The sequence below is a fragment of the Ruditapes philippinarum genome, unplaced genomic scaffold (assembly GCF_026571515.1).
Source record: "Ruditapes philippinarum isolate M1 unplaced genomic scaffold, ASM2657151v2 ctg7985_1_1_1_1, whole genome shotgun sequence".
Taxonomy (NCBI): Eukaryota; Metazoa; Mollusca; class Bivalvia; order Venerida; family Veneridae; genus Ruditapes; species Ruditapes philippinarum.
The window spans coordinates 14818-40950 of NW_026863875.1; the positions used below are offsets into that span (position 1 = coordinate 14818).

General features: G+C 31.4%; 2 protein-coding genes across 2 annotated transcripts; both read right to left on the bottom strand.

Moving 5' to 3' along the window:
- Positions 1–6298: 6298 nt before the first annotated feature.
- LOC132723612 (angiopoietin-related protein 7-like) lies at positions 6299–7101 on the bottom strand. Its single transcript, XM_060708369.1, has 2 exons — positions 6946–7101; positions 6299–6550 (listed from the first exon to the last, which is right to left on the bottom strand). Exons 1-2 carry the CDS (start codon positions 7099–7101, stop codon positions 6299–6301), a joined length of 408 nt encoding a protein of 135 aa, XP_060564352.1.
- Positions 7102–13327: 6226 nt separating this feature from the next.
- Positions 13328–14059, bottom strand: LOC132723613 (ficolin-1-like). The gene has a single exon (XM_060708370.1). It carries the CDS (start codon positions 14057–14059, stop codon positions 13328–13330), a length of 732 nt encoding a protein of 243 aa, XP_060564353.1.
- Positions 14060–26133: the final 12074 nt, after the last annotated feature.

Below are 26133 nucleotides of genomic sequence, written 5' to 3' on the forward strand. Positions count from 1 at the left end.
TTATAAGTGTTTACGGTATAGGCGAAAATCGTGGAAAAGCATATTATTTTTACTGTAGGTACTTTTTTTTTTTTGATTTTTGATATAATTAAAATATTGTATTTTCCGCTGTATCTATATTCCCTAAAGTTTATTTGAAAAATTATTAGGCGTTCTTGCATAAATTTAAAATTTTTTTAATATGGGTAAATAAGGGGTCAAAAAGTAAAGGCGCGCGTTCCCAATAAAGCAAACCCGCCCCGATCCGCAAAGGAGCCAGTTTCCCAAAGGGGCCCAGGAGGACCCCCAAACAAAAACCCGGACAGGACAAAAGGGAAAAGCAAGTGCAGGTTTTTATTTACTAAAATCATACCCTAAGTGAAAAAATAAACAAACCCCGGGCAAAAAAATTTAGTAAAATTTAACCTTACTTTTTTCAATATCATCTATTTTAATATACAAAAGTCTTATTTTTAATAGGGGTTTACCCGAAAATTGGTTTAAGCTTGGGAAATTACCCTCATTTCTATTTTCTTTTTTGTTTTTTATAACTAAAAACAACCCCATTACGGGTTTTTTGTTTTTATTTTTAAGGGAGTCTTACCCGTTTTAAAGCTGCGTTGCCCAAGGCGATCAAAAATTCTAACAGTCGTGAGTGGACCCAATATTCGTAGTAAAATGCGTTATTTCCGGGAAATTATTTTTTTCAACATTTGTATGTAGTTTTTTTTACAAATCACTTATCCTTTATCGCTATGAACTAAATTCCGTTTATAAAATTTTAAAATTATTTATTATCAAAAATTGTAAAAAATGAAATTCCTGAAATGACGATTTGGCCAATGTTAGCTTTTTTGGCGGAAAAACATTACAGTAAGATAACTTTGTAATAAATTTCAGAAATTTCTTTTTAGAAATTGTAACAGAAAATGTAAATACAAATTCATGTTAATGAAACTTAAACTTAGAAATATTTGAAATTTATTACATACATTTACAATTATTTACACCCTCAATAAGACATCTTTAAGATGAAGTAAAAATCTGACAGCTTCATTTTCTTTTAACATCAGTACATGTCAAGATAGATACAAAGATACAGACATAATGAAGAAGGTAAGTTTAATTTAATATTTTAAAGATAAAATTAATAAGCTACAAACCGGTCCTTTATAACTTAATATACACTTGTATTTCATATTAGATGAAGTAAGATAATGTGATATAGAGATGCGTTTTAAGAACAATTCACTCCGCCCAAACCTCAACCAAGCGATACAACCGGGGTTCCGCTCAGCAAAAGAGAGATAAAGGATCACTTGGTGTCTTATTATGTCATTGGATTTAAATATAAAAAATATTATTAGATATAAAGAAAACAACAATAAGAAGATTGACACCGTTCTGTTCTTCTCTCTCAATAACAGTCGTCTGCCCTCATCCACGAGTGCTTGTTTCTGTCAATGACGAACCCAGGGCAAAAAGCAAAACATGAATAAAAAAATAGTAAGATAGATGAAAACTGCATGAATCAATATAAGAGAGCAGAAATAAGAGTGACGGTCACTAAAGAGAAACTTCTCTATCTGCGACAAAAGATGTCACCAATTCATTAAGACGCGATATATAGAAGATAGATGGATTATAATCAAAAATTCAACGTGGCATTCTAAAGAGATAATCCGTACACCAAAAAATAATAGCAATTATAAATATAGATAGAGGAGATAGTATATAAGAGCATTGAAATATATACGACTCCAAGCGAGCAAGTACTAGAGACATTTATACGAGAAATAGACAAACATTTATACATTAATTTGATAAAGAATGAACGACGGTTGGTTGCTATGGGTTTCTATTGAATAGAATATTTAACTTAAGAAATGGTAAGTTACATAACCAAAAGCAAGCAACTGAGAATTCAAAATTTTATTAATTAGATAAGTGTGATTAATTCATGGATATGAATGTTTCTGTTGTTCTAACAGGTTAATGTTAGGAGATATGTTTAGGTTGTATGAAATATTAATACAACATTACCGTCTGGGAACGGAAGTTTCTGTTGAAATTACAGTTAATTTAATATTCAAACCGCAGTTTAGTTTAAATACGAAATATATTAGTATGCTGTATCATGTGATGTTATGTAATAGTAGTATACGGACTTTTAGCCCATACAGTCTTTTAAGAAACATACAAACAACATTTGCAACAGAAATTTTTTTTTTGAACATTTAATCATATAACAATTCGTTACGCTGCAAAGTGGATTCGCATGCTTGGTGATTTAGTGATTTCACTACGATTGGGTTAACAATTGCGTCTTTAATGATATCAATACATGAATTTATTTGTTCAATACCGAGGCGTTTGCAAATTAATACAAAAATTGTCTAATATGAATTTATGTTCTAAAAGTAAAGTTATATAATATAAAAATTATTTACCTTCATGCGTATGTATGTGGTAATAAAAGCAAAAATTGAAGTCACTGAGAAAATAACAATATAACATTGAAACGGACATATGAATGTAAACACTCATCTGAAATATGTTGCTTTGACAAGAGCAATCACTGGACACATGTGTCGCCAGATGATAAGCCAATTAAGCAGTTGTATTAAGAGTTGATTGGAAGTTCTTTTCCTGTTATATCGCAGCGTTGTAACAGAGGGTGGAGTAATTTTTACGGGCATTAACTGACAGAAGCGGCTTTTCTTATTGAAGGGCCATATTCTCAGCCAACTTGAAAACCAGTTGAATATGCGCAGTTTTGTAGTACCGATCAAGTCTGTAAATGTTCACTCAAATAGCATAAGTAGTATACGAGGTGTGATCCGGACACAACTTTTAAAAAATAAAGTAACTAAGGCATAACATTGCACAGTAGATTTTATGAGTAGTTCGACAAGTGTTGTGACGGACGGACAAACACACAGACGCAGACGAGACAGATAGACAGACAGATGGAGAAATATATCACTTTTTTTCACTAGCCCTGCATATACTTTTCTCGGTTTGAATTACATTTCCAATATGGCAAAAGGGAAAATGTAAGTAGTTTATACTAAGTCTTATATCTTAGCCAAAATGTCCTGATTTGTTTTGCATGTTTTGTTATTTAAATAAAAATAGCTCCAAATTAGAACATGAAATACCCTATAAAATAATATCGTGAAACGCACGTTAACAGGTGGTTCCCAATTTGAAGCTAAGTGCTTCATACAAATATGTACAGTTAAAGATTTATCATTATTTGTAAAATTTGTTCTGTTGACATTATTGGTTTCAATTTACAATTTTTCTTACAACCTGCTGTTTTTAATACAAACGAGTTTTGCAATTCAAATGTAGTTTTTATCATTTTGATTCTACTTGAGGCACTATTATGTTTATTGTTTTTCATTGAGATTGATATGTAGTTATACAAAATATTACTTATGTTTTCTTTCCGTATTATACAACACTGACATTTCATCAGAAAAAAAAAAACTGTACTTTCAGCTAATCATTATTCTCAACACCTTTTCAAGTTTTAAAATAAATTTATTGCATAGCATTACATGTACTTAATTTTCAGACATTTAATCTAAAATATAATGAGAACCTAAAAAGTCGTGTTTCACGGACTTCAAATAATGTTTCGTTAAACATAATAGCGTTTGGTTATATGTTCCAATTCTCATTGCATACGCAAAATATTTAACATTATTCATTTTATAATTTGTACTATTAATTTAAACAGGTTGCTTTATCTGAGCATTCCGTTTTGAAGTATGCCACTTTATTAAAAGTTCAATGCTAGTCAATGTTCAAATTATAATAATACATGTTTTCAAGTCACTCAGTATAATATGGTCTAAAATTAAATGAGCACATACAAATTATAAAAATATAAATATTTAACACTTCATAGATATAACCATACTGAATGCACTTTCAGAAATTGCATCACGTGATGTTTCAAGAGAAGCCATTATTGGGTCCAACTTTTAACTCGTGTTCATTTCTAAAGTCCAAAAAGTTCATATCAAATTCATATCACACCCATTAAAGCTTAATTTTCTATTTTTAGATTCCAAAATATCCAATGCAAGTCATACTCCCTCTTGTTTTGTTTCAGTTTTAAGAGTCCAAAAATCCATATCAACTCCTTATGAAATTGAAGTAATAAACTTTTGTCAATATGTAAACAAATGGTAATGTGAGATACAGAGGTCATTAAACATGTTGAAAGCAATAATGTTAGACTCGTACATATCTGCCAAACTTATTTCAGACTCGGCTATATTTAAAAATTAAAAACGGACCCCAAATTTGTTTCTGCAAATTTTTATATTTGGGAAAAGAATTTATTTTCGCCCCTATGAAAAGCTTTTGGGGGCAGTTTTTTGGGAAAAAGCATAACAGTGATATTATCTTTTCCAAAATAAAAATTTTTTGAAAACACAGTTTTGAAACAAAAATAAATGTTTTTTTCCCAAAAGAAAATTAAAACTGAAGGTTTGCTTTGGGCTGCCCCATTTTTTAAAAGTTTTTCTCTTTTACAGGTTTAATTTTTTTAAAAATCCAGGGGCTGGAAAAAGGGTTTTATCTCCGAAAAACCCTCAAAAGAATAAGGGAAAAATGGGAAAAGGGAAAACAAAAAATATGGTTTATCCCTTTTTTAACCCTTATTTAAAAAACTTATTACATTTCCCTATTTTTTTTTCTACAGGCTAAATTTTTTAATTATTTAAAAAAACCTGTATAATTAAATACAACAACGAAATAAAAAATGTTGTCAAACATTTCTAAATGTTCATTATTGTGAAATATAGAAAATGAAAATTATAGATCATCTAAAACGGCAAAATGAAAATTAAAAACATTCCAAATAGAAAATGTTTTTTTTTAAAGAAGAATAATAATAATATATAATACATGAACTAATTCAACTAAGTATTTTGTAGAGGTTTTAATTTTTGGAGATTTTATGTAATATAGTTTTAAAATACAAATCTAAGCTGCCAATAATTAACTCTTATATGTCAAACATATAATTAGAAATGTTATAACATCTTTCTTATTTTTTTCTGTTAACAGTAGTAAGAAAATACATACATATCAACTTTGGATGTTTTATACTATTAATTGACTGTACGTAACATAATGAAAATATACGCATAATTATACATGTAGTATGCTATTTTCATTCATAATTAATATTGTCAAACGCTTCTTATTTTGAAAGCATAGTGTACTTATTCATAAACAATTATATCTTCTAATCTTTTTAAAGAGAGAACAACATACAGTAATCCTGTATATATAACCCAATTACGTCTTTACAACAACAACAACAACAACAATAACAACAACAACAACAACAAAAAAAGAAAGTATAGAATTATACAGGTATTATCTTACATTCACCTTTCAATGTTCCAATAACTAAAGAATTAGATTCAAAACAATTCACTTGTAAATACATAACCCATATATACCTTTACTAGGAAAGAAAGAAAGTGATACAAACAAAGATCATCAAAAACGGCAAAATAAAAATGTAAAGCGGCGTATTTTTCCAAATAGAAAATGTATCCCATATTATCAGAATTTGTGCATACATGCAACTATTTTTTTCACATATTTCTCATTTTTATATCATAACACGGGTATATTGGAATTAATCATGCGTTTTTATTAAATTATTCCGAAAATATACAAGCATGTACGCAATATAAGACTTAGATCCAATGTTTAATATGTTCTGATACGTTTGATTTAGACATGTTATCTACTTATCTTGTCGACTGTTAATAAGAAAGTTGTTATCAGAAAAAAATGTCTTAAAACAGAAAGGTAGTTATTATATAATCCTAACATTTTTGTTTAAACCGTACGTTTTCCGGTTTTCCGGCGTATCTTCATAACGCTACGTTTAATCGAATATTCTTGCCACGTTGACCAAATGATACCTTTGTATTCTGTGTTAGAACCTCCCAAATATAGCCCTTTTGAATTACATGCATGACGAGTTCTGTACCACCAAGCTCAATTGTATTTAACGGCACAATTTCGCTACCTCTTTCGTCATTATCATTATCGAATGTAGAGAAACCCCAACCGTTATGAACGGCCCAAGAATCCGCACAGTTACCAGTATATCCTGAAACTGACAACAAGTATTTGTCAGTCTCGTCATTGACCTTAGATGTGGAATATTTGGCAAAAGCTGATGCGGGTGCAAAATTATCATGTCAAACGTTTCCATTTCTATATAAAGTTCACTGCCAATTGTTGTTAATATGTTAATGTATTTAAGACCTAGGTTTTACTCTCCTATTATTGTACCAACTCCATCCACGTATTCATCCCAATCTTTATAAAAGTCTACAGATCCACCTTGGCGGCGTTGAATTAATCTCCATTCACCATTGGACATGTCACACCACACGTCAATATTTACACCTTCAGTCGGTTGAGTAACATAGACACCGTATTCGACATAGCTCATCTCATAAAGGGATAAACAGTCTAAGACGCTTGGTTGGCGATGTATTTTCTTGTACAATCCATATGTTGTCTACGAAAGAGAAAACACGACCAGATTATGTTCAAAATGTTTTGGAATACTTTTACGTTCCTTAAAATTTACTATTACCTTTGTTCGATATGTCATTTTACAATTTGATTAAGACTGTTCTATAAAGACATTGATAAACTTATCAGTCTAATATCAAAGATGAAACCTTAAAATATAAATGTGATGTTTTAAAAGAATATTTTAACGAACCTGTAAATATGAAGTAAAAACGCTGGTTTTCTTTAGTCTATATACGATGCCTATGTTTTGAACAGAGTTTGCAGTATCTTTCGTACTTGCAAATTCTTCTACGTTGCAAAGGCACGTTTCATTGATTTAAATATAGAAAAATGCAACGCATTTCTGTTCTTTACAATGAAAGTTAAAAAGGATACCCTATGAGGTATAGTGACAAGTTTATTCCTTTGTGGTATTTCCGTTACATATGCCACATCATACATAACAATTTCACCAGATTTTGTCCTTTCTTTACTAAAACTGAGTCCAATCAGAGTATTAAGAACGATGTTACTCACAATCCAAAATGCCATCATGATATTTTTTTCCAGTGTCAGAACCAATTAAATATTGCTGTTAAAAGTTTTGAGTTTTCTATGCTTAAAGAACAACTTGTCTTAAAACAGAGGAATGTCTGTAGTCTTATAGGCCAGACTGATCATTAGAATTCAGATGAACTGGTTGAATAAAAAAGGCGTGAGCGTATACAATAACGTAACGCTGTCTGTTCAAGTTGGTTAATAACATCATGTGTAGGAGTTCGCCCGATTCTTGTTATTAATATCAAGAAATTAATCTGTTACTTTATTATTTTTTCCGTTGTTTATGGACGTGCGAGTATTTGAATGATACCGTGATTGGTTTTTATCTTTCTTGCTAAACAATCAGGCATTCCGTCTGCAATGAATATAAATGCTCTCATATATAATATCTTCGTTAATTCTATATTATTGTGCGTTATGCAATCAATTAATTTGACAGCAACATAATTTAAGTCCGTTAAAAAACCATTATCAATTAGTAGTTCAATTATACGAGCTTACAATATTTATTCTTGACAAGACTTGAACAATATCATCACAGATAATTGCATAAATACAGACTGAACACAATTCATTTTAACGTATTTTCTGAACAATTAATGCATGCTGAATTATTATAGTTTATTTGACTGTTATAAACCAATACCATGATTTAATGTTTGAAAATATGTTTTATTTCATAACGTGCAATAATCAAAAAGAGACATTTAACGTATTCAAGCATGAATGATCACTTGCTGCCAATGGATAAATCCGCCTTTTGTCCATTCATAGGACAAATCATTTTTATGATCATTTATGGGATAAACTTTCTTTGTGATCATCCACTGGAAAAATCCTCCTTATGATCACTCATAGGATAAATTTCTATGGATGATAATTCATAGAAAAAACCCTCCTTATCTTATGGTCATCCGTAGAATAAACCCTTCCTTATCCTTTAATCCTTTGGGATAAACCTCTTTGAGGCAAATTCATAGGAAAAATCTTTTTTAAATGACTTCAAATAAGGGAAAAAAATTCCCCTTATTTTTATCCATAAGTGAACCCCCCAAAATAAAATCATCCTATAATTAAACCACATTATGATAATTCGTAGGATAAATCCATATTATGATAATTCATTGTATACACCCTTTTTATGTTCATCCATGCTCCTTGCCGAACCTGAACTGTTACAAAGTCAAAAATCATCAAATTTATTTTGGAGCAATAACGTAATCGGAGTAAATATAGATCTACGTGTAAATATAATATGTAAATGCTGTTTGAAACAATTAGATAAACGGATTATTCTGTTTAAACATTATAATCAATAACATGTACCGCTGTATGCTGTATAAGTTTGTATTTTCATGGTGTGGAAATTTATTATTTTCCTTCAAAAATGTATTTTATTTAAAACAAGTAATAATGATTGATTTCAAAAAAGAGAAAAACAGAACCTCTAAAAAACGCAAGAAACGATAATATTGAAAATGGTGTGTATGGACCTAACCATCTAGTTTAATTCTGAAATGTACTTCCAACAGAACTTATACTCGTAATGCAATCCAAATGACATTGTGAAATCATGAAGATTCATATATTGTTGACTTCTGCAAGAAAAAGATTCATTTACCTGATTGACCAAGGAACACTGTATAGACATTCTGCAAATTAAGCGGGTAGAAATGTTAAACTTACCTTTATGTAAAGCAGAAAACTGACTTACTCTTTATTTTTCCTCTGTTGCAGACGTCTAATGACAGACATCTTTGAAATCTGTCACTTCATATTTTATATTGAAGATTTCTTATTGTATAAATCAATTTAAGACAAATTCACTTCAAGAACTTTATTTATGTAAAGTTTATGTTTGAATGTATAAGGTCGCAAGTCTTTAAGTATTCACTACATGTTCCTGTTTATTAACGATTTTCGTATGCAGATTTTATATCAGATTTCAATATGGCCCTCATTGAAATCCTAGATTTATTATTCTGAAATTCGGCCGTCCGTCCGTTGGAGGAATTCCGGATTTCTGGACTTTCATTAGTGGATTTCAAAAAAAATCGAACTTTAAATAAAAAGGTCCCGAATCAAAATTTTCCCTTACGGTTTGAATAAATAAAATTTTAAAAAACCCCTTAAAAAAATTTCCAAAAGGAATTAAAATCTTTTAAAAGGTCGTCGGTATCCAAAAACTGTAAGTAAGTTTTTTAAAACCATTTTTTATTAATTTTCTAGGGAAATGTCTTCCCAAAAATTTTTTATAAGACTTAGAAAAATGTATAAAAAAATTGGGATTTAATTTTTCCCTTCCCCGGTTAAAGTTTCCCTTGAGGTCGGTTTTTTTTTGAGCCAAAATTTGTTAAAAATTTGGTAAGCAAAAAACAATTACCGGGTTTATGGGCCCCCAGCACCGGTTTAAAACAAAATCTACATTTAAACATGAACATGGTGAAATTTTGATTTTAGAAACATCCGCAGAAACTTAAGTTTGCTGCAAGTATGCCATTTTATGCCCCATTTCAGCACCGTTTTTTTTCTTCAGGTGCATAACATTTCATTATACATTATAAGAACTTTTTAAAACACCTGTTTACACTTTATAACAAAAAGAAATTCTTTTCAATCATGGGATGTAATGTGCCGTCAGAACAATGTGCCGTCAGAATAAAAGTTTTAAAATAAATCTGTTTTTTTTACTAATTCATGGGATATATGTAATGCTGATACTGTTAGGTAAGGACAGGACGTAAGTACTTTTGCTCATTACGAATACAATGCTTGCCTCACTTCCCTACTCTGTGTTGTATATTTAGGCTTTTTTTAAACATATTTGATTCCGAATGTTGGTATCAAACAGTTGACACAGTATAGATCTATGTTCCTTTAAAATACAAATAGGATTACAAATCAGAAAACTTATTTTTGCCGAGCGGATAATGAGCAAGAAGCAAATGATCCGGACATCTTAGCAAAATTGTAAAAAAGCAATCTGCGGTAATGAAACCAAAATATCATAAATTAGCAGCCAAAGAGAAATTTAAAAGCACATAAATACCCTTAAAGTGATTAAACAGTGTGCAATTTAGGAATACCGACACCGGTCAAGTAGGAAAATGTCAAATAGACAGAAATACACATACAACAAACAATCAATAATGCCGCGTTGAACAATTACAATAGATCAGAAAAATAACATCTTTTGAGTGGATGTACGGGACGACGTTTATGGCCTCCACATTACTAGTCGATCCCGCGCCTTAAAAAACACTTCATACATTTAAGTTTTTGAAATAAAATGTATATAAATAAGATTATTAATTTTACTGTAATAAAGGAACAAATACCTAAAACGAATCGTTTCCGGGAAGACGACAGATTTATGTGTCCTATAGACATGTATTGAGTTTACAGTACGTTAGGAAATCGACGTTTTTAAACTTTGGACAAGTACAGAAAACTCAATTAATAATTCTATCATCGAATGTAATAAATAGGAGAGAGTACAAGTTAGTTTTATTATGCGCTTTAAAACAATGCTTCTATTAATGCAAGATAAAATCGAAGAAACACGGCAACCATTGTTAATCCTGCTATTACCTGTGATCTTATTGTCCTTATGGTTTTGAACTTTATTCAATTTACATAATTAAAGTGTAGCTATATAAGCTACAACAACACAACTACAAAATGGCAATATTTGTCTTCCGAGTGCTATCATGTGTGTTGAAAAGTAAAGCTTTTAAATTATTTATTGAACACTTAGCTAAAACCTTTAAGTATAAAAATAAATGTTTTGTAAATATCAAATTCACGTTGAGAGAACACGCTTTCCATTTCTTTGAGACCATAAGCCGCTTTTCTAGGAATGGCACGAGAGAGTCGCATTGAAGGTTACATGATAACTGTCGTATGAACACATCTGCGAATCTTAATTCAACAATTCAGTATTTTCATGTTTTCATCTTGAATTGTGCTTAAGCCGGTGCCAGAGGCGTGGACAGAAGTTTGCACTTGACAGAACCGTTCACGAACAAGCTCAATCAAACCGAGCCCACACCATTTTCAATTTTGTTCATTTTGACTTTCTATAGGGATTTGAACGATCGAAAAGTCGATACAGAAGATAGGGTAAAAACAGAAAATTAATAAGAATAAGCATTTAAATATAATACCATATTGTGACGCATCTTGGGATATGATGTATCTATCTTGGGTATGATGTGTCTGTAATATGTGTCCGGAATTATTCAATTCAGTTGAAGATTTCACCAATGTGAATTGATGATTTTTTTCAAAAAGTTTTTATGCCACATTCCAATCACCTACTTTTACCGATAATCCTCAGATATGCGTTAGAATTTGTTACGGTAAGTCTGCCAAGATGAACACTAAAGAGGATCTTGTTGATTAGAGCCAATCGAAATCACGCTGCCATTTTCCCTTTCTTTTAAGTTTTACTTACCATCGGATTTACACCATGACAATATGTAAAGTTTGCATCTACTTATTTATTTAATTATGTATTTGCATAATATGTTCGGTGCTTTTCGCTTACAGTTCTATAAGCGCTTTGATTGAATTCGCAAGTTGATTACTTGTTACAATGTTCTGTATCTAATGAAATATATTACGTGCTGAATCCAAAGTAAGTCATTAATTTTTGATGATGGTCTTTTGTTGGAATTAACAGGTGTAGAGTAAAAAAGATTGAATCGATTTTAAGGTAGACTTTCTCATTTATGTCACAAATACTTTGGTCAATATGGAGTGTCAATCGATTAATTAACAAAAAGCATGGTCATTTTATTGATAAGTACTGATTTACTTTTGACAAAATAAGCAAATATTAGGAAGTGGTGGTGGTGGTTGATAGTTTTCACTCCGGATTACGGCAGCTTACCACATTAAATTTACCAGAGCTCCGTTCAGCAACCGCATCTTAACTGGGCAGGCTGTCAAGCAATTTCCCAGTACTACTTGCCTCCATTGTCGCAAGGAACTGATAACTTATGTACATGCTAGAGCAGAGGTACAGTGCGAATGACCATAGAAATGATTTCATGATCAATCAACAGGAAAGATGCACGGAAAACGAACCTGGGTCGCACGATATACAGTTCAACGCTTTTCTTATTGGGCTAACCGGCACTTTCTACGGAAGTTGACACTGGCTCATGCTTTTTTGATTTTTTTTGATAACATGATCTCTTTATCTGCTATATTCAATGTAATTTTAAAGCACAATCCTGGAGGAATACATAGTATAACCGTAATTCAAATTTGCCTTGTTGATGTTGTTTTTGGTTATTTTTAGCTTTAGATGAAAGAGACTGCTAGGACTGAAATATTTTTCTTTCTTCCGAGGACTTAATTACCATTTAATTAAGTGTTGGTCCAAATTTTCAGACTATTATTTCAAGAATACATGCGTTTTTATTGTACAACGCTTTTTACTGAAAGTGAGACGTTTCTTGATATAAACGGCTACTTGTATGGTAACTATATTAATTGTTGTACATATTTTAATTAATAATACCACCTTTATTGCCATCTTGGTCTGAAATTTGGTTTCCAGAAAAGGCAAAAGATAGATATTGACATTGTATCAAGTTCTATGACAAATGCATTGAACTTAGACATACCAACTCCTAGTATGTATAACCAGGGAGATTTGGGTCGTTTGCCACTGATTTGCAATAGAAAATTGCTTCTTTAATGTATCAAGTACTGACACAGGATTCTCAATATGAAAACAGATAACCTAAGTAATACTACGAAGTAAAATATTGTTATGAAGTTTAATATTGTTATGAAGTTAATATCGTTTTGCAGAACAAAACATTGAATGCTTTGCGTTTTATATTCGACATGTACCTTTTTACAAATGTACATGTATTTCATCATGAATGATTTAACCAGGACTTCTTCCTGTGCTGTGAATTATCACATATATTGCGTGATGTTTTTGTACATGGCGAATGCCTCTTGCTTTATTTGTTGTATTAGCAAGTCTAAAACTGACTTTATTACAAAAATATACAGAGAGCAAATATATTTCTGGCCACTTGTTATATGTATAAATAAATGAATAAATAAATAAATAAATGAAAAAAAAAATAAATAAAAAAACACACACAAAAAAAAAAACGTTTTAAGGTATACAAATATAATGTGCCTTCAGTTATTGATAATACACTATAATTCTATAATTGTCTTTTAGAACTCATACGTTTCTACGTATTTTCATGACAACGTCTTTTAACGAATATCGTTGTCCCCAACATCTATACCAAGTGATACCTTTGCCAAACTCTGAGCCAGCACCTCCCAAGTACAAACCATTTAAATGGGATTCATGACAGTTTGTATACCACCAACCTCCATGGAACATAACGGCACAATTATCACCACCTCTCAAGTCATTATCATTATCGAATGTAGTGAATCTTACACCGTTATGAGCATTTAAACAATCAAAACAGTTTCCGTAAAATCCTGCAACTGTCAACCTATATTTATCAGTTTCGTCATTAACCTTAAATGTGGAATATTCGGCAAAAGCTGATGCGGGTGATACATTATCATGTTCAAACGTTTCCATTTCTATATAAAGTGCACTCCCAATTGTAGTTAATATGTTTATGTACTTAAGACCAAGCCAGTACTCGCCTGTTGTGTTCCCGAAGCCATTTACATATTCATCCCAATTTCTATAAAAGTTTTCAGATCCATCCTGACGGCGTTGAATTACTGTCCATCCACCATTTGACATGTCACACCACACCTCAATATCAACACCTTCCTTCGGTTGAATAACATACACACCGTCTTCAGCATAGCCAAGCTCATATAGGGATAAACAGTCAGAAACGCCTGGTAGACGATGTATTTTCTTGTTTAACTTTTCGGATGTCTGCAAAAGTAAATTATGGTACAAATATTTATCGTCAGTCATTTTCAATTAAGAAAATATATAAACGAGGATGGGTCAACATGTAGTGTTATATGGTTAAAAAAATAACAAACGAGCAGATATTTTACCATTGTCTATTTCAACACAAAAAATCTCCTATTCCAGAAATTCAAAGTTTTATCCATTTAATCCAATTTTAAATGCGTCAACGAAGTCCTCCTTAAGTATACTTTTAAATAACTGAAAGGTTGCCAACCTAAGTCCATTTAAACTCTTGTAGTGATGACCTGCAGGATGTTTGTTCAGTCTATGAGACAGGAAAACATCACAGAGTGACATGTTTGGAGAATACGAAGGACAGTTACGGAAAAGGAAAATAATTAAGTGCTACTTTGTGGTGCTACTTTGTGTGCAAGAGCGTTGTAATTGCAGAAAGTACATACGTTTCAAAACAGTCAAAGTATGCAATTTCTTGAAAAGTTTTTGCATTTCTGTTTAAACGACATCTCTTGGCAGATCGACTTCTAAAAACAGGACTTTAAACACAATTTCACAGATAATTAATAGAGTATATAACTTTCAAGATACTTGTCAATCGCTTTTCAATGCATGATCAACGAATATTTTTCACTGGAAAACTGACGTAACAGGCGTAAAAACTATGTGCCCCCGCTTTAGCTACGAGTATCAATATGTGCCCAGGTGATCGCATTAGGTGTCAAAATGAAATCGTTTACTTGGCCACGCGAAAGATATGACTTATATGTAAGTATATTACGAAAGTGTGCTCGTAAAACCTATTGCGTGTCCACGTTATGGCTTTAGATGCACATGTAATAGTTTCCGAGTGACCGCATGCTACTTATTGTGTGCTCAGATAGTACATAAAAGATTTCCTATGTGTCCACTTTTACTTACTCTTGAAAATCAAGTGTTTTTACTTTTTTTAAATATAATTCAAATAAGATATAAATTTGATTATTTACCGCAGTTTTTTCAATTTTATTATCATCGTCATTAATCGTTTTCAAAGTGGTATCTAAGAAATTGATCTCATTCTTAAAAGTTATCATTATATTAAATATGGTGATTTAAAATGCTTTTAGTAACATAATATTGATTGATGTTTAATTTATTTTGTGAATTTTCCATGGCATGACAAATAAATAACATTGCTGTTTTATATAGATTAATACCTACGCAATGAAAAGCAAAACAAAAAGTACCTGCACATATGATGTCAAAACAGTAGTTTCCCTCACTCCATAAACTAGACCTGTGTTTTCATCAGAACTTGCATATTCTACATTATTTGTATATTCTTCAGAGCCACAAAGACATATTTTATTGCTCTCGATGTAGATAATGCAGCGTATTTCCATTCCATACAATGGAATTTACACGCTGGAAAGGCTATACCTTGCGACATACTAACAAGGCTATTACTTTTTTGTATCTCATTTATATATGACCAACTTTAACATCACTGTTTCGCTGGAATGTGTCCATTCTTCGCATAAATCCAATCTGTGTTTGTCCCAAAATGACAATAACAAATAACCGAAATAAGCTTAATGTCATATTGTACTATTTTTTTTTCTTAAAAATATATTTTCCTCTTTCTTTCAAATACCTTTTTTTGGCTTCATAAAAATGACAATACAAATCCAGAGATGAATTGCAGAATGGTGTCACTAAATGAAATATATTTGTTTATAAAATAAGATGTTTATTACTTGTATGATGCATTGAAAATGAATTTTTGTTTTTTCCATCCAAGGTGGGGATATAAATGATTAAAATAAATGAGTGAACTCAGAAAGAAAGGAGAAATTTCTTTCAGCAACACTAACCGTGTCATTAGATATGAATTTAGATGACTTCATAAATATGTTATTTCTTACTTTTATATTCATAGTAAAAACTCATTTAATCAGACTACATTGTTTGTTTTAAATTATTTTGTTTCTAGTAATTGTATAAGTAACTTTCAGAGTACTAATGGAAGTAATAGAGGAAGGTGTATGTGTTTTCATTAAAATTTATTTAATGTTAATATATTTATAACAATATATTCACAAGAGCTTATGATAATTTCTGGATTTTATTTGTATTTTTATTTTAATAACGTCAATGATATGTTTATAATATTTTTGTATAATTCACCACATGGCTCTTATTTATATTTAACCAGTAAATAAGTTGGTATTCAATTATTATGATTACCACACACAACTACTATAAGTGATAAACCTGTCTATTGATATTGCTTGTGACTGTAATGTTAGGACTAAAATCATTCTTGATTTAATCCCCGGTTAGGCAAGTAAACATGTTAAATAACATTATTGGTGATGTGCATATATTAAAAATTGTAAAATAAATACTTTGAATATTCCTAGGCAAACCAATCGAAGGTTGCAAGTCTAATAATCTTTATGGCAATCGTTTGGTAAAATTCTGTTGTGCTTTTGATATTTAATTTTTTAAATACTCGGTAAATCGATATTATGATGGTATTAATAGAATGTTATATAACATGTTCCGCGAGCAGATGGTATTGTAAGTTGAATATAACATAGTAGCTAAAGTAAATTACTTGTTTGTTAATGGATGTTTCATATTTTTGTATAATGGATAGAGATGAGACTGTCGGGACCACTTTACACCTAAACTGTACATATAATCACTTCTATTTGCACTAACGGGTATACAGAGAAATGCATGTATACCATCCCGGACAAAGTTATAGATTCTAGGATAGGTTTAAGTAGAAAGATGAAGGAAACATTCGTTTGTTGAAGTACGATATGCGATTGTCGACATTATAAATTCGATGTATGTCAGACAATACAAGATACTTCAAAAGACTGTTTTTTTTATTTCGTAATTTAGTAAAATGAAAATAGTCTTTTAAAGTATTAAACCGCTCCTCTTCTTCCCATATATAAAGGCAATGTCTTTTCGGTTTTACGGAATGTTATTTCGTATTTACAAATATTATTTCGATTTGATAAAATACATTTTGTTTCTACACATTGACATTTCGCTTTTTATTTAGCTCTACTATTCGACAATTACCAATATGTTTCCTACGTATGAAATCGTCGTTGTTTTAGATTGTGATGCTGAAAGCTGGTTACACTATTTTAACACTGATTTGCAAGTGTAACAATAAAATTTCGGAACCAGAAATGTTCATCGATCATGTATTTGCGAATTGACAAGTGTCAAGTTATGTATGTAGTACTATGTTCTTCGTTCTCGAAATTTCCAGTTTCTAGTTGCAATCACATCCAAATATCATGATAGATATTCGTGTTAAGATAAATTGAAAAACTCATCTAATGAAAGTAATTACGATACGTCTTCTTCGACTGGTATAAAAGGCGCTGTATTTTCTGAGCATGAAAAGCCGCTATTGCACACAAAAGAGGTACAGTAGGGGAACGGGTGGCCGTTCTAAACTTAGCACTGTATTCTAACTGAACATGGCTCACTGAATACCAATTTTTTTGTTCACTGTTTTGTAGACTGAACAAAAACACATTTAATGCAAAGTCATAGTTCGTTTTATTAAATTTATATAACCTCATCTCGGACACCCCCTTACAATCACTACACAACCCAGCCTTGTGAGTTCCAGTTTATTATCTTTTGAGCATCTTGTTTTTAAAATTTGCGCTTCTGTTATAATGTTTATTTCATAATTTTGTGTTTGACAGGTGTATTTGTGGTGGTTTTATACCAGAGAGGCCTATCTTGTCGATCAAAACAGAATCCACCTGTGGTACTTTTAATAATTATGCTATGCTTAAACATAAATGGGATGGTGTTTTAATGATTTGACGTAATTATGAAAATGTAATTTATTTCAATATACTTTTATTTGCTTCCATCGGGAATATCTTTGTAATTAAAATTTATAGTTGAATTGTTAATTTGTTCTAACGGAGTGTTTGTTTTGGCAATCCTTCCATCTTGGAAGGCCATGGTGACTTTGTTAATATTGCATGAGTTGTATAACAAGAATGAATACAACAGAGCAAAAATAGAAATTTTCGGCTGATGTGGTTGCTCGTCTAATCCATAGACATCTAATTGCTGAGATCCGAGCTAGCTGAATAAAACTAACACCGAATTCCGTTCGTATAAACAGGTAAGTCAAACATGACAACTACTTTGACCAGAGAGAAGCCTTAAATATTTACTAAAATTACTTCTTTAAAGGTTACTCAGTCTACTAAACACTACTGTTATCACAATCAGAAACAAGAGGCGTAAGAAACGCAGGTATATAATTACAAGTACTGGTTGGTTCAAAACATAACGCCTAAACGACTAATCAAACATGGACAACGATAAAACGTTTGTTGGCCATTGTTCTAACTGACCACAACACTTGTGCGCTAAGTTTCTCTTTTCAACATATCACGTTTTTGAGGTACTAGACAAAGCTTAAAGAACCATAATAATTTGCATACGTCATTGTGGATTGCATTGCAGCTTGAAAACGACATCTAAACTGTTGTATTTCTTATGAACGTGATTGTCAGTTACGAAATTAAAACGACCCCTTATTGCATAGTACGTATTCGTCATTGAATTCAAATATAAAATATTGCCAAATGAATAGAGCTTAACAATCATTTCCCAATAGTTATAACAGTTTCGGAGCAGTAATCGGCTTGTTCACAACAGCTCAGTGGTTTTTTGTTTCCGGTTTTTCCTAATTCTTTCATGTGCGGATAAAGCAACGATTTGCCTTTGCCGATAGGAATGATTTCGTTACCATCAATAATATCCTGGATTCTATGATTTAATCATATGCTAGGAATATTCAAAAAATGTTATAAATCTACATAGCTTAGTTTTATTTTTTTTGACATAAACATGTTTATATATTCATCCCGACTGAATTAATTTGTGTTTCAAGATTAAGAATAGAAAAGAAATGTACACAATGACAATATTTGCACCCACATGTTCTTTTTCTAAGCTAATATCAATTTTTTTTCTTTCAGTGAAAAACTTTCTGTAATTTAACCTGTTATCTTCTTATGGTTGACATTGTGATTTTTTGAAACTAAGTATTTTTACTTTTTGGTATAAGATGGTGTACAGTATGTTGTTATTTAACTGACAGGAAGTAATACAACTTTTTGTAATTACTCAGCTATAATAATATAATGAATCCAAAATCTTGTTACATCACCATATTTTGCATAGGTTTGCATTTTTTATTTAAAGAACTTAGAAATGCTAGCTTCATTTTGGCTGTCTAAACAGAGCTCCATGCTTAAAGTTTTTTCTTAATATAGATCTTATTGTGAACGTACATGCTTTATTTATACACATAGCGCAATTCAGATGTTGTGTTGTGAAATCAATTTTAAATCATGGATTTTTAGCACAATACTAAACGAATTCTGGTCTGTCGTATTGGTCAGCATTTTATATACCATTATACTTCCTCTGTTATTTCTGCTGTTGTTGCATATATTTTTCCTAAGAGCAAAGAAAGATCAATGTGTCAAAAAGATACAGTGCGACTGAGGTTTCTGAATCTACCTGGAGAACAGGGTGTTGTTATCGACTAGTACCCACATGAAACATTGTGGTCCATCATGTTTTTAAAGTCCTTCAACAAACGTGTATAAAGAGCAACATCATTTGACTCTGTGTTCACACACTACGTTATGTTGGTAGAATCACTATTTGATAACGAGAATACCGAACATTGCATTTCTGAGCTGAATACATGTTTATTATCTTAGTTGAGTATAAGTCTTTCAAACGTTATATGAAACTAGCATAAATAAAATTACTTAAAAGTTAAGATTAACTGTATAAGATATGGTGGTGAATTATGTGACAATGTTATATGTTCAGAACTGTTGTTTGAGAGCTTCCTCACCATGTGCAAGTCCACAAGTCGGTGTAACATCAGAAATGATAATGGAGTTGAATGGCGGCACACATAAACAAACTCAAACAATTTCATATTGTTTGCACTAAACACGGCGTTTAATTCGTGTTGAAAATGGTTTTTAAATAAAAGAAGGAGCTTGGAAATATAATTTGGAATCGCTTTGATAATGTGTGCCGGCATTCAATTACATATCACTTTCTGTTGTGCACAGGTCACATGGGGATGTCCACCCTGCTCATGCATGGGGTCTTTTAAGTGTTCAAATGTTTTATTTCTTCTATTTTAATGCAAAGTAGTCATTGGGCTTTTTGTACTTAAAGAAAGGTTTTAAGTTAGGATGCAATTCCAGCTAATAATGGAACGTAAGTGGTTATACTCATGTTCCCGCTCATGTCAGAAATGATACACAAAGCTGGTAATTGACGTCTTTGTCCACCAAAGCTTATGCTTGAGCTTGTTGCCGATTTGACCATTCAGAGAGATCGGTGTTAGAACTAAAATAGCATTACAACACGCAATAACAACAACCATGTATATTAAAAGAAAGGTTTCGCGATTATGCAGCTAATTAAAGAAATACAAAATCTATTTAAGAAATCGTTTCTCGTTTATAGAACAAACAAGCCAGACAATTAGTTGTTACGATGTTCGTATTGATTCTGTAATTTTATGATGTGTAACTATCAATTATTTAATTCTGTTCATTGGCAAAGCCAATGTTTTCATTATAGTCTTTCTGCAAAAGCCTTTTTATTGGTTACTACGTTCATACATCATCTACTTTGTTACAGCAAGTTTTGTAATAACGAGTGTACACTGTACTTTGGATAAGTTAAGCATATTCTTGGATTAATTTAAATGACGTTTAGAAAGTGCAGAGATGAATAGTTTATGAATATTGCTGCTGAAAATAAAGTCATTTACTTGGAAAACAATGCGTTGTAAAGGTTTTGGGCGATTGGGTGGATGAAGTCTTCAAGGCTTAGTGCAAATAGGAATTCTTTGAAGGTTGCCCGACAAGGTCAAAAAATGAAATGTTGAATATTTTAGCTTATAAAAGTTTGTTGAGAGAGTCTGTTCATTGTCATTTTCGGAAAACCATATAAAAATTAAGCGCCATGCTTTGTTGGCGAATTTATGTTAAATACGAATGTGTTCGAAGTCAATAAAGGGCATTTGTTAACATGTTGATGAAGACAATGGCTCTAACGTTTGAATATTGATTGGCATTAATATTTCAGGTAAATTTTCAAAGTATTAAGCTGTGCTCGGGTATAACAAACTATCACTATTAGTATAAACAATTAGGTTGTATCAGTGCAGAGTTGTGACATAGTTCAGCTATGTTGACAAAAGACTCTCGCTTATTTAAGTTCTTTAGTTAATTTATCTTTTTTATCTAAGAGCCTGGGAGGAAGATAATGCGTGTAACATTTTAGAAAATTAGATAAGTCGGTCGCTGGAACTGGTTGTTATTTCTGTAGCAATAAAAGGGTGTGCAATAGAAAACTGGTTAAATGGTTTGGGCTCTTGTTGTTAAATTAATTAACCAATATTGCATTACAGTATTGACGCCAGCCTCCATAGTATCGGTCATATTTATTATTTTGCCTCACTGTTTCTAAAATTGTTGCTTTTTGGATAGTAACTTTTCGAATAAATGTGGCGCAAAAAGCGCTGTTTTTGGTATTAGAGACAGCGTGTATTGCGGTGTTTCCAAGAGAGGTGCCTATCAAATCCAGATCGCTTACAGGGCACACACCATGGTACTTTAAGTAAATTTTGCATATGCTTAAGCAATGAAATGGATGGGTTAGTTTAAAGGTTGTTGACGTAATTCTTTTCTATATTAAGTTCTCATAGCTTTTATTTCTTCCTTTGGGAATACTTTGTAATTATACTTTATAGTTGAATTACTAATGGGTTCCAACGAAGTGTTTGTCTGACAGTCCGCTTACCATTGCGGATATATGGATGACTACTGTTTACAATTTCATGAGTTGTATAACAAGAATGAATACAAAGAACAAAAATAGTTATGATAAGTGAAAAAATCTAGTCGCTTTTCATGGAAAACTAGTATGCTTCTTTAATATTTTATAAACAGTGTTCTTGCATCTTCTAATTAAGAATACTGAAAAGTTCGTCGTGTCCATGTACCCTGCAAAACTTAATAGCGTTCACACTATAGTTTCATCACATAAAGTCAACAAACATAAACAACTTTATATCTTTTTTCGCACTTTTATAGTTTTCTGATATTTGAGGTTTTAGCGAGGTTATAAAAATAATAACGCATATCATTTGATGGATATTGAAAAAGCACATAAGATAAGATAAGACGACTGGGTCTTAATATTGTCTGATTGCAGCGCATTGTTGACTTAATCGCTAAACTTAATAGATATGCAGAATTAAAGCTTTTTCTAGAAGCATTCATTAACATATAAATTCACAAAATAAACAACTTTACCCTGTTTCGACTAGTATATCTGATATTTGCATTTTAGCGAGTTATAAAATAATAAAAATATTATTTAATGGATATTGACAAAGCACATAATATAAGATTAGACAGCTGCTCTTAATATCTATGTTGCAACGATTGTTTTCGACTTAATGGCTAAATTAAATAGGTATGTTTATGCAATTAAATCGTTAATTATCGCATTAAAAAGAAATGATGTAAATTTACATAGAACATTATCAACAAGCTTAAAGGAATATTCGTATGTAATAACTTTAGCATTTTTGTCCACACATCTCAATGACTGCAATCATCATTCATTGCTGTTTTCTTGATGCGTGCAATTTGGCTATAAAGAACGAACAATAACTACCTGCATCGCCAGTGAAAGAATGAAATTTGACTTGGTCCATCATTCATGATATCCAAAGAACATTTCCGGGTCCTACAGAAATCAATATTTTCAAGATCCTTTGAGGTTTGCGTAATTAAGCTGTGTGATTTGGTTGTGAATCCTGATTTATTTGACAGTCCGTGATAAAAAACGCAAAAACATTTTAATTATTTAATTGCATCCTATGAAAGGTCCATTATGTCAATAAAATGTCTCTGTTATTCTGGGCAAAAGCTTTTTTTATTTTTAAGCCCTGTTCTAGTTTTCCCAAACAATATTCATTAATAATCCAAATCAACCTGAAGCATATTTTGTTCGTCGTTGATGTTTTGTCAATTAGCAATGTGATAAAGTGATTTAGTATTTTGTTTGTGCAAGCAAAATATTTATGTGTGTATATATTCATTCAAAAACTTCTGCATTATGTTTTTTCCTGTTGTATAGAAAGTCTAAACTTACTTGATAGCCAAGAAAACGCTTCTTTTCACATTTGTGGTTTGTTTTTGATGTGCGTAATGAGGTTTTAAGATGTATTATAATAACAATGCAATTCCATACGCTTCTACAAACAATCAATTTTTGTAGCGCCATATTTTACATTATGTTGGCAGACTGAATAGTGGCTAAACTAATCTTACCATTTACGTTCTCATCAGGCCATAAAATTTCGACGCTATGGTTTCATCAGACGATCGCGAATCCGAGAAACATTGCGCTAAAGAATTATGAAACACCTAGCGAGATGGTTCAAGTTACACACTTTATAATATACCTGTCACGCTTTTGCGGACACGCCGTAACAGCTGGTATTGCATAGCGCCGGTCGCGATCTGACCCTTTTCGACGCATTTTCTATGGGTTCTGCGTGTCAAAAAAGCGCTTTTTATGTATCGTTCGCACTTAGAGACGCGGTGCCAATGGAAATGTAGATTTTTTTGTTACCCTTTAAACTTAGGGTATGTATTATAGAATAACGTGAGCGATTGCGTATAGATCATAACTGACGTTGATTCAACTTAATTCAGTATTGAACTTACACTCATTCAATATCATCTGTAACTTTGATCACCTTTGATAAAGAGAAACTTCGTTGAAAGTCTGGGTGATAATCACTTATGCTCAGTGACAGTTATGAATTAATTTTAAGTAATATATCGATTCATCATCGCCACAAATAAAACGTGAGATAAAAGATGGCATTGAAATTGTCGCTGAAATCGTTTATATCTAATCCATAACATTAAATTGTTGCGATCCGAGCTGGTCTGAAATAAAACAAACGCTGGTTTTCGTTCGGTATTAACAGATTAGTCAAAAAATGACAAATATCCCGACAAGAGTAGATACAAAATATTTACTAAAATTACTTCTTTAAGCATACTCAATCTAACCAAACACTACTGTTACAATTAGACAAAATGTTTCAAAATACATTGATCATTGCATATTCTTTGTAAAGCATACTCTATCTAACCAAACACTACTGTTGCAATCAGACAAAAGACCTTATAACGCAGTGACAATTACAAGTACTGTGTCAAACATACCCTAAATACTCAAACATGACAACGAAAAACGTATGTACAAGCAGATTGTCTGACCGCACACATACTTGTGCGAAGTTTCTTTTAACATATCAGATTTATGAGGTACAGACAAACTAAAGACCATAATAATTTGTATACTCAAGTTAGAAGATCAAGTTGATTGATTGAGGTTGTAAAGACATCAAAATTTTGTAATTCTTATGAACGTATTGCATAAGAAAATTAAAACGATCCCTTATTGCATTATACGCATTCTCATTGGATTCAAATATAAATATTACAAATATCACTTGAAATCATTTCTAATTAGTTTAACAGTTATAACGCAGTATCAGCTTTTCACAAACAGCTCACTGTTTTCTTGTCGGATTTTCCTAATGCTTTATGCGGACATAGCAAAGCAATGATTTGTTTGCCGACAGAAATTATTTCGTTACCATCAATATATTACTGGATTCTATGATTTAATTATATGCTAGGAATATTCAAAAGTTGTTTTAAATCTACAAAGCTTATTTTTTTTTATTGACATAATCATTTTATATATTTATCCCGGCTGATTTAATTTGTGTTTCAATATTAAAAACAGAAAAGTGTACGCAATGACAATATTTGCACGCACACGTTCATTTTCTAACCTAATATCCATTTTTTCGTTCAGTGAAAAACTTTCTGAAATTAACCTGTTGTTTACTTATGGTTGATATTGTGATTTTTTTATTCGGAGTAAGATAGTGTACAGTCAAGATGTTTGGCAATTATTCGCATAATTTTATTTTACTGATAGAAAGTAAATATATCTTTATGTACTGAATCAATTATACATAAATGAATCCAGATGAAGGACGAATCTTGTTACATCATAATATTTAGCAAAGGTTAGCATTTTATTTAACTTAGAAATGAAAGCTTCATTTGGACTGTTTCACAGAGCGCCATTTTTTATACATGTAGTTTGCTTAATATAGATCTTATTGTAAACGAACATTGCTTCAAAACATCTTATATATTTATCTCGACTGAATTAATTTGTGTTGTAAGATTAAGAACAGAAAAATGTCAGAAATGACAATATTTGCACGCACATGTTCTTTTTCTAAACAAATATCGATTTTTTGCTATCAGTGAAAAGCTTTCTGAATTTTACCTTATGTTATCTTCTTATGGTTGACATTGTGATTTTTTGACTAAGTTTTTTACTTAGAGTTAGATGGTGTACAAGATGTTTGGCAATTATTCGCATAAATTTAAAATACTGTGAGGAAGTAAATACAACTTTTTGTACTGAATCAACTATGATAAGAAATGAATCCAATACAGATGTACATTGCAATATTTTGCAAAGGTTTGCATTTTATTTAAACCACTTAGAAATGCTAGCTTCATTTGGACTCTCTAACAGAGCGCCATTCTTTATGGTTTGCTTAATATAGATCTTATTGTAAACGTACATTGCTTCATTTATATACATAGTGCTATTCAGATGCTGTAGTTCGAAATTAATTTCAAATCATAGTCTTTTAGCAATTCTACAGAATCTGGTCTGTCGTATGGGTCAGCCTTTGAAATATCATTACCTTCTTCTTCTATTGCTGCTGTTGCTGCATATGTCTGCCTATGAGCAAAGCAGATCAATGTGTCAAAAAGATACAGTGCACTAGGTTCTAAATCTACTAGAACAGGTGTTTTATTGATTATACCCTCATGAACATTTGACACATGTTGTTAAAAGACCTCAAAAAACTTATCAAAACGCAACACATATCTTGTTTACCA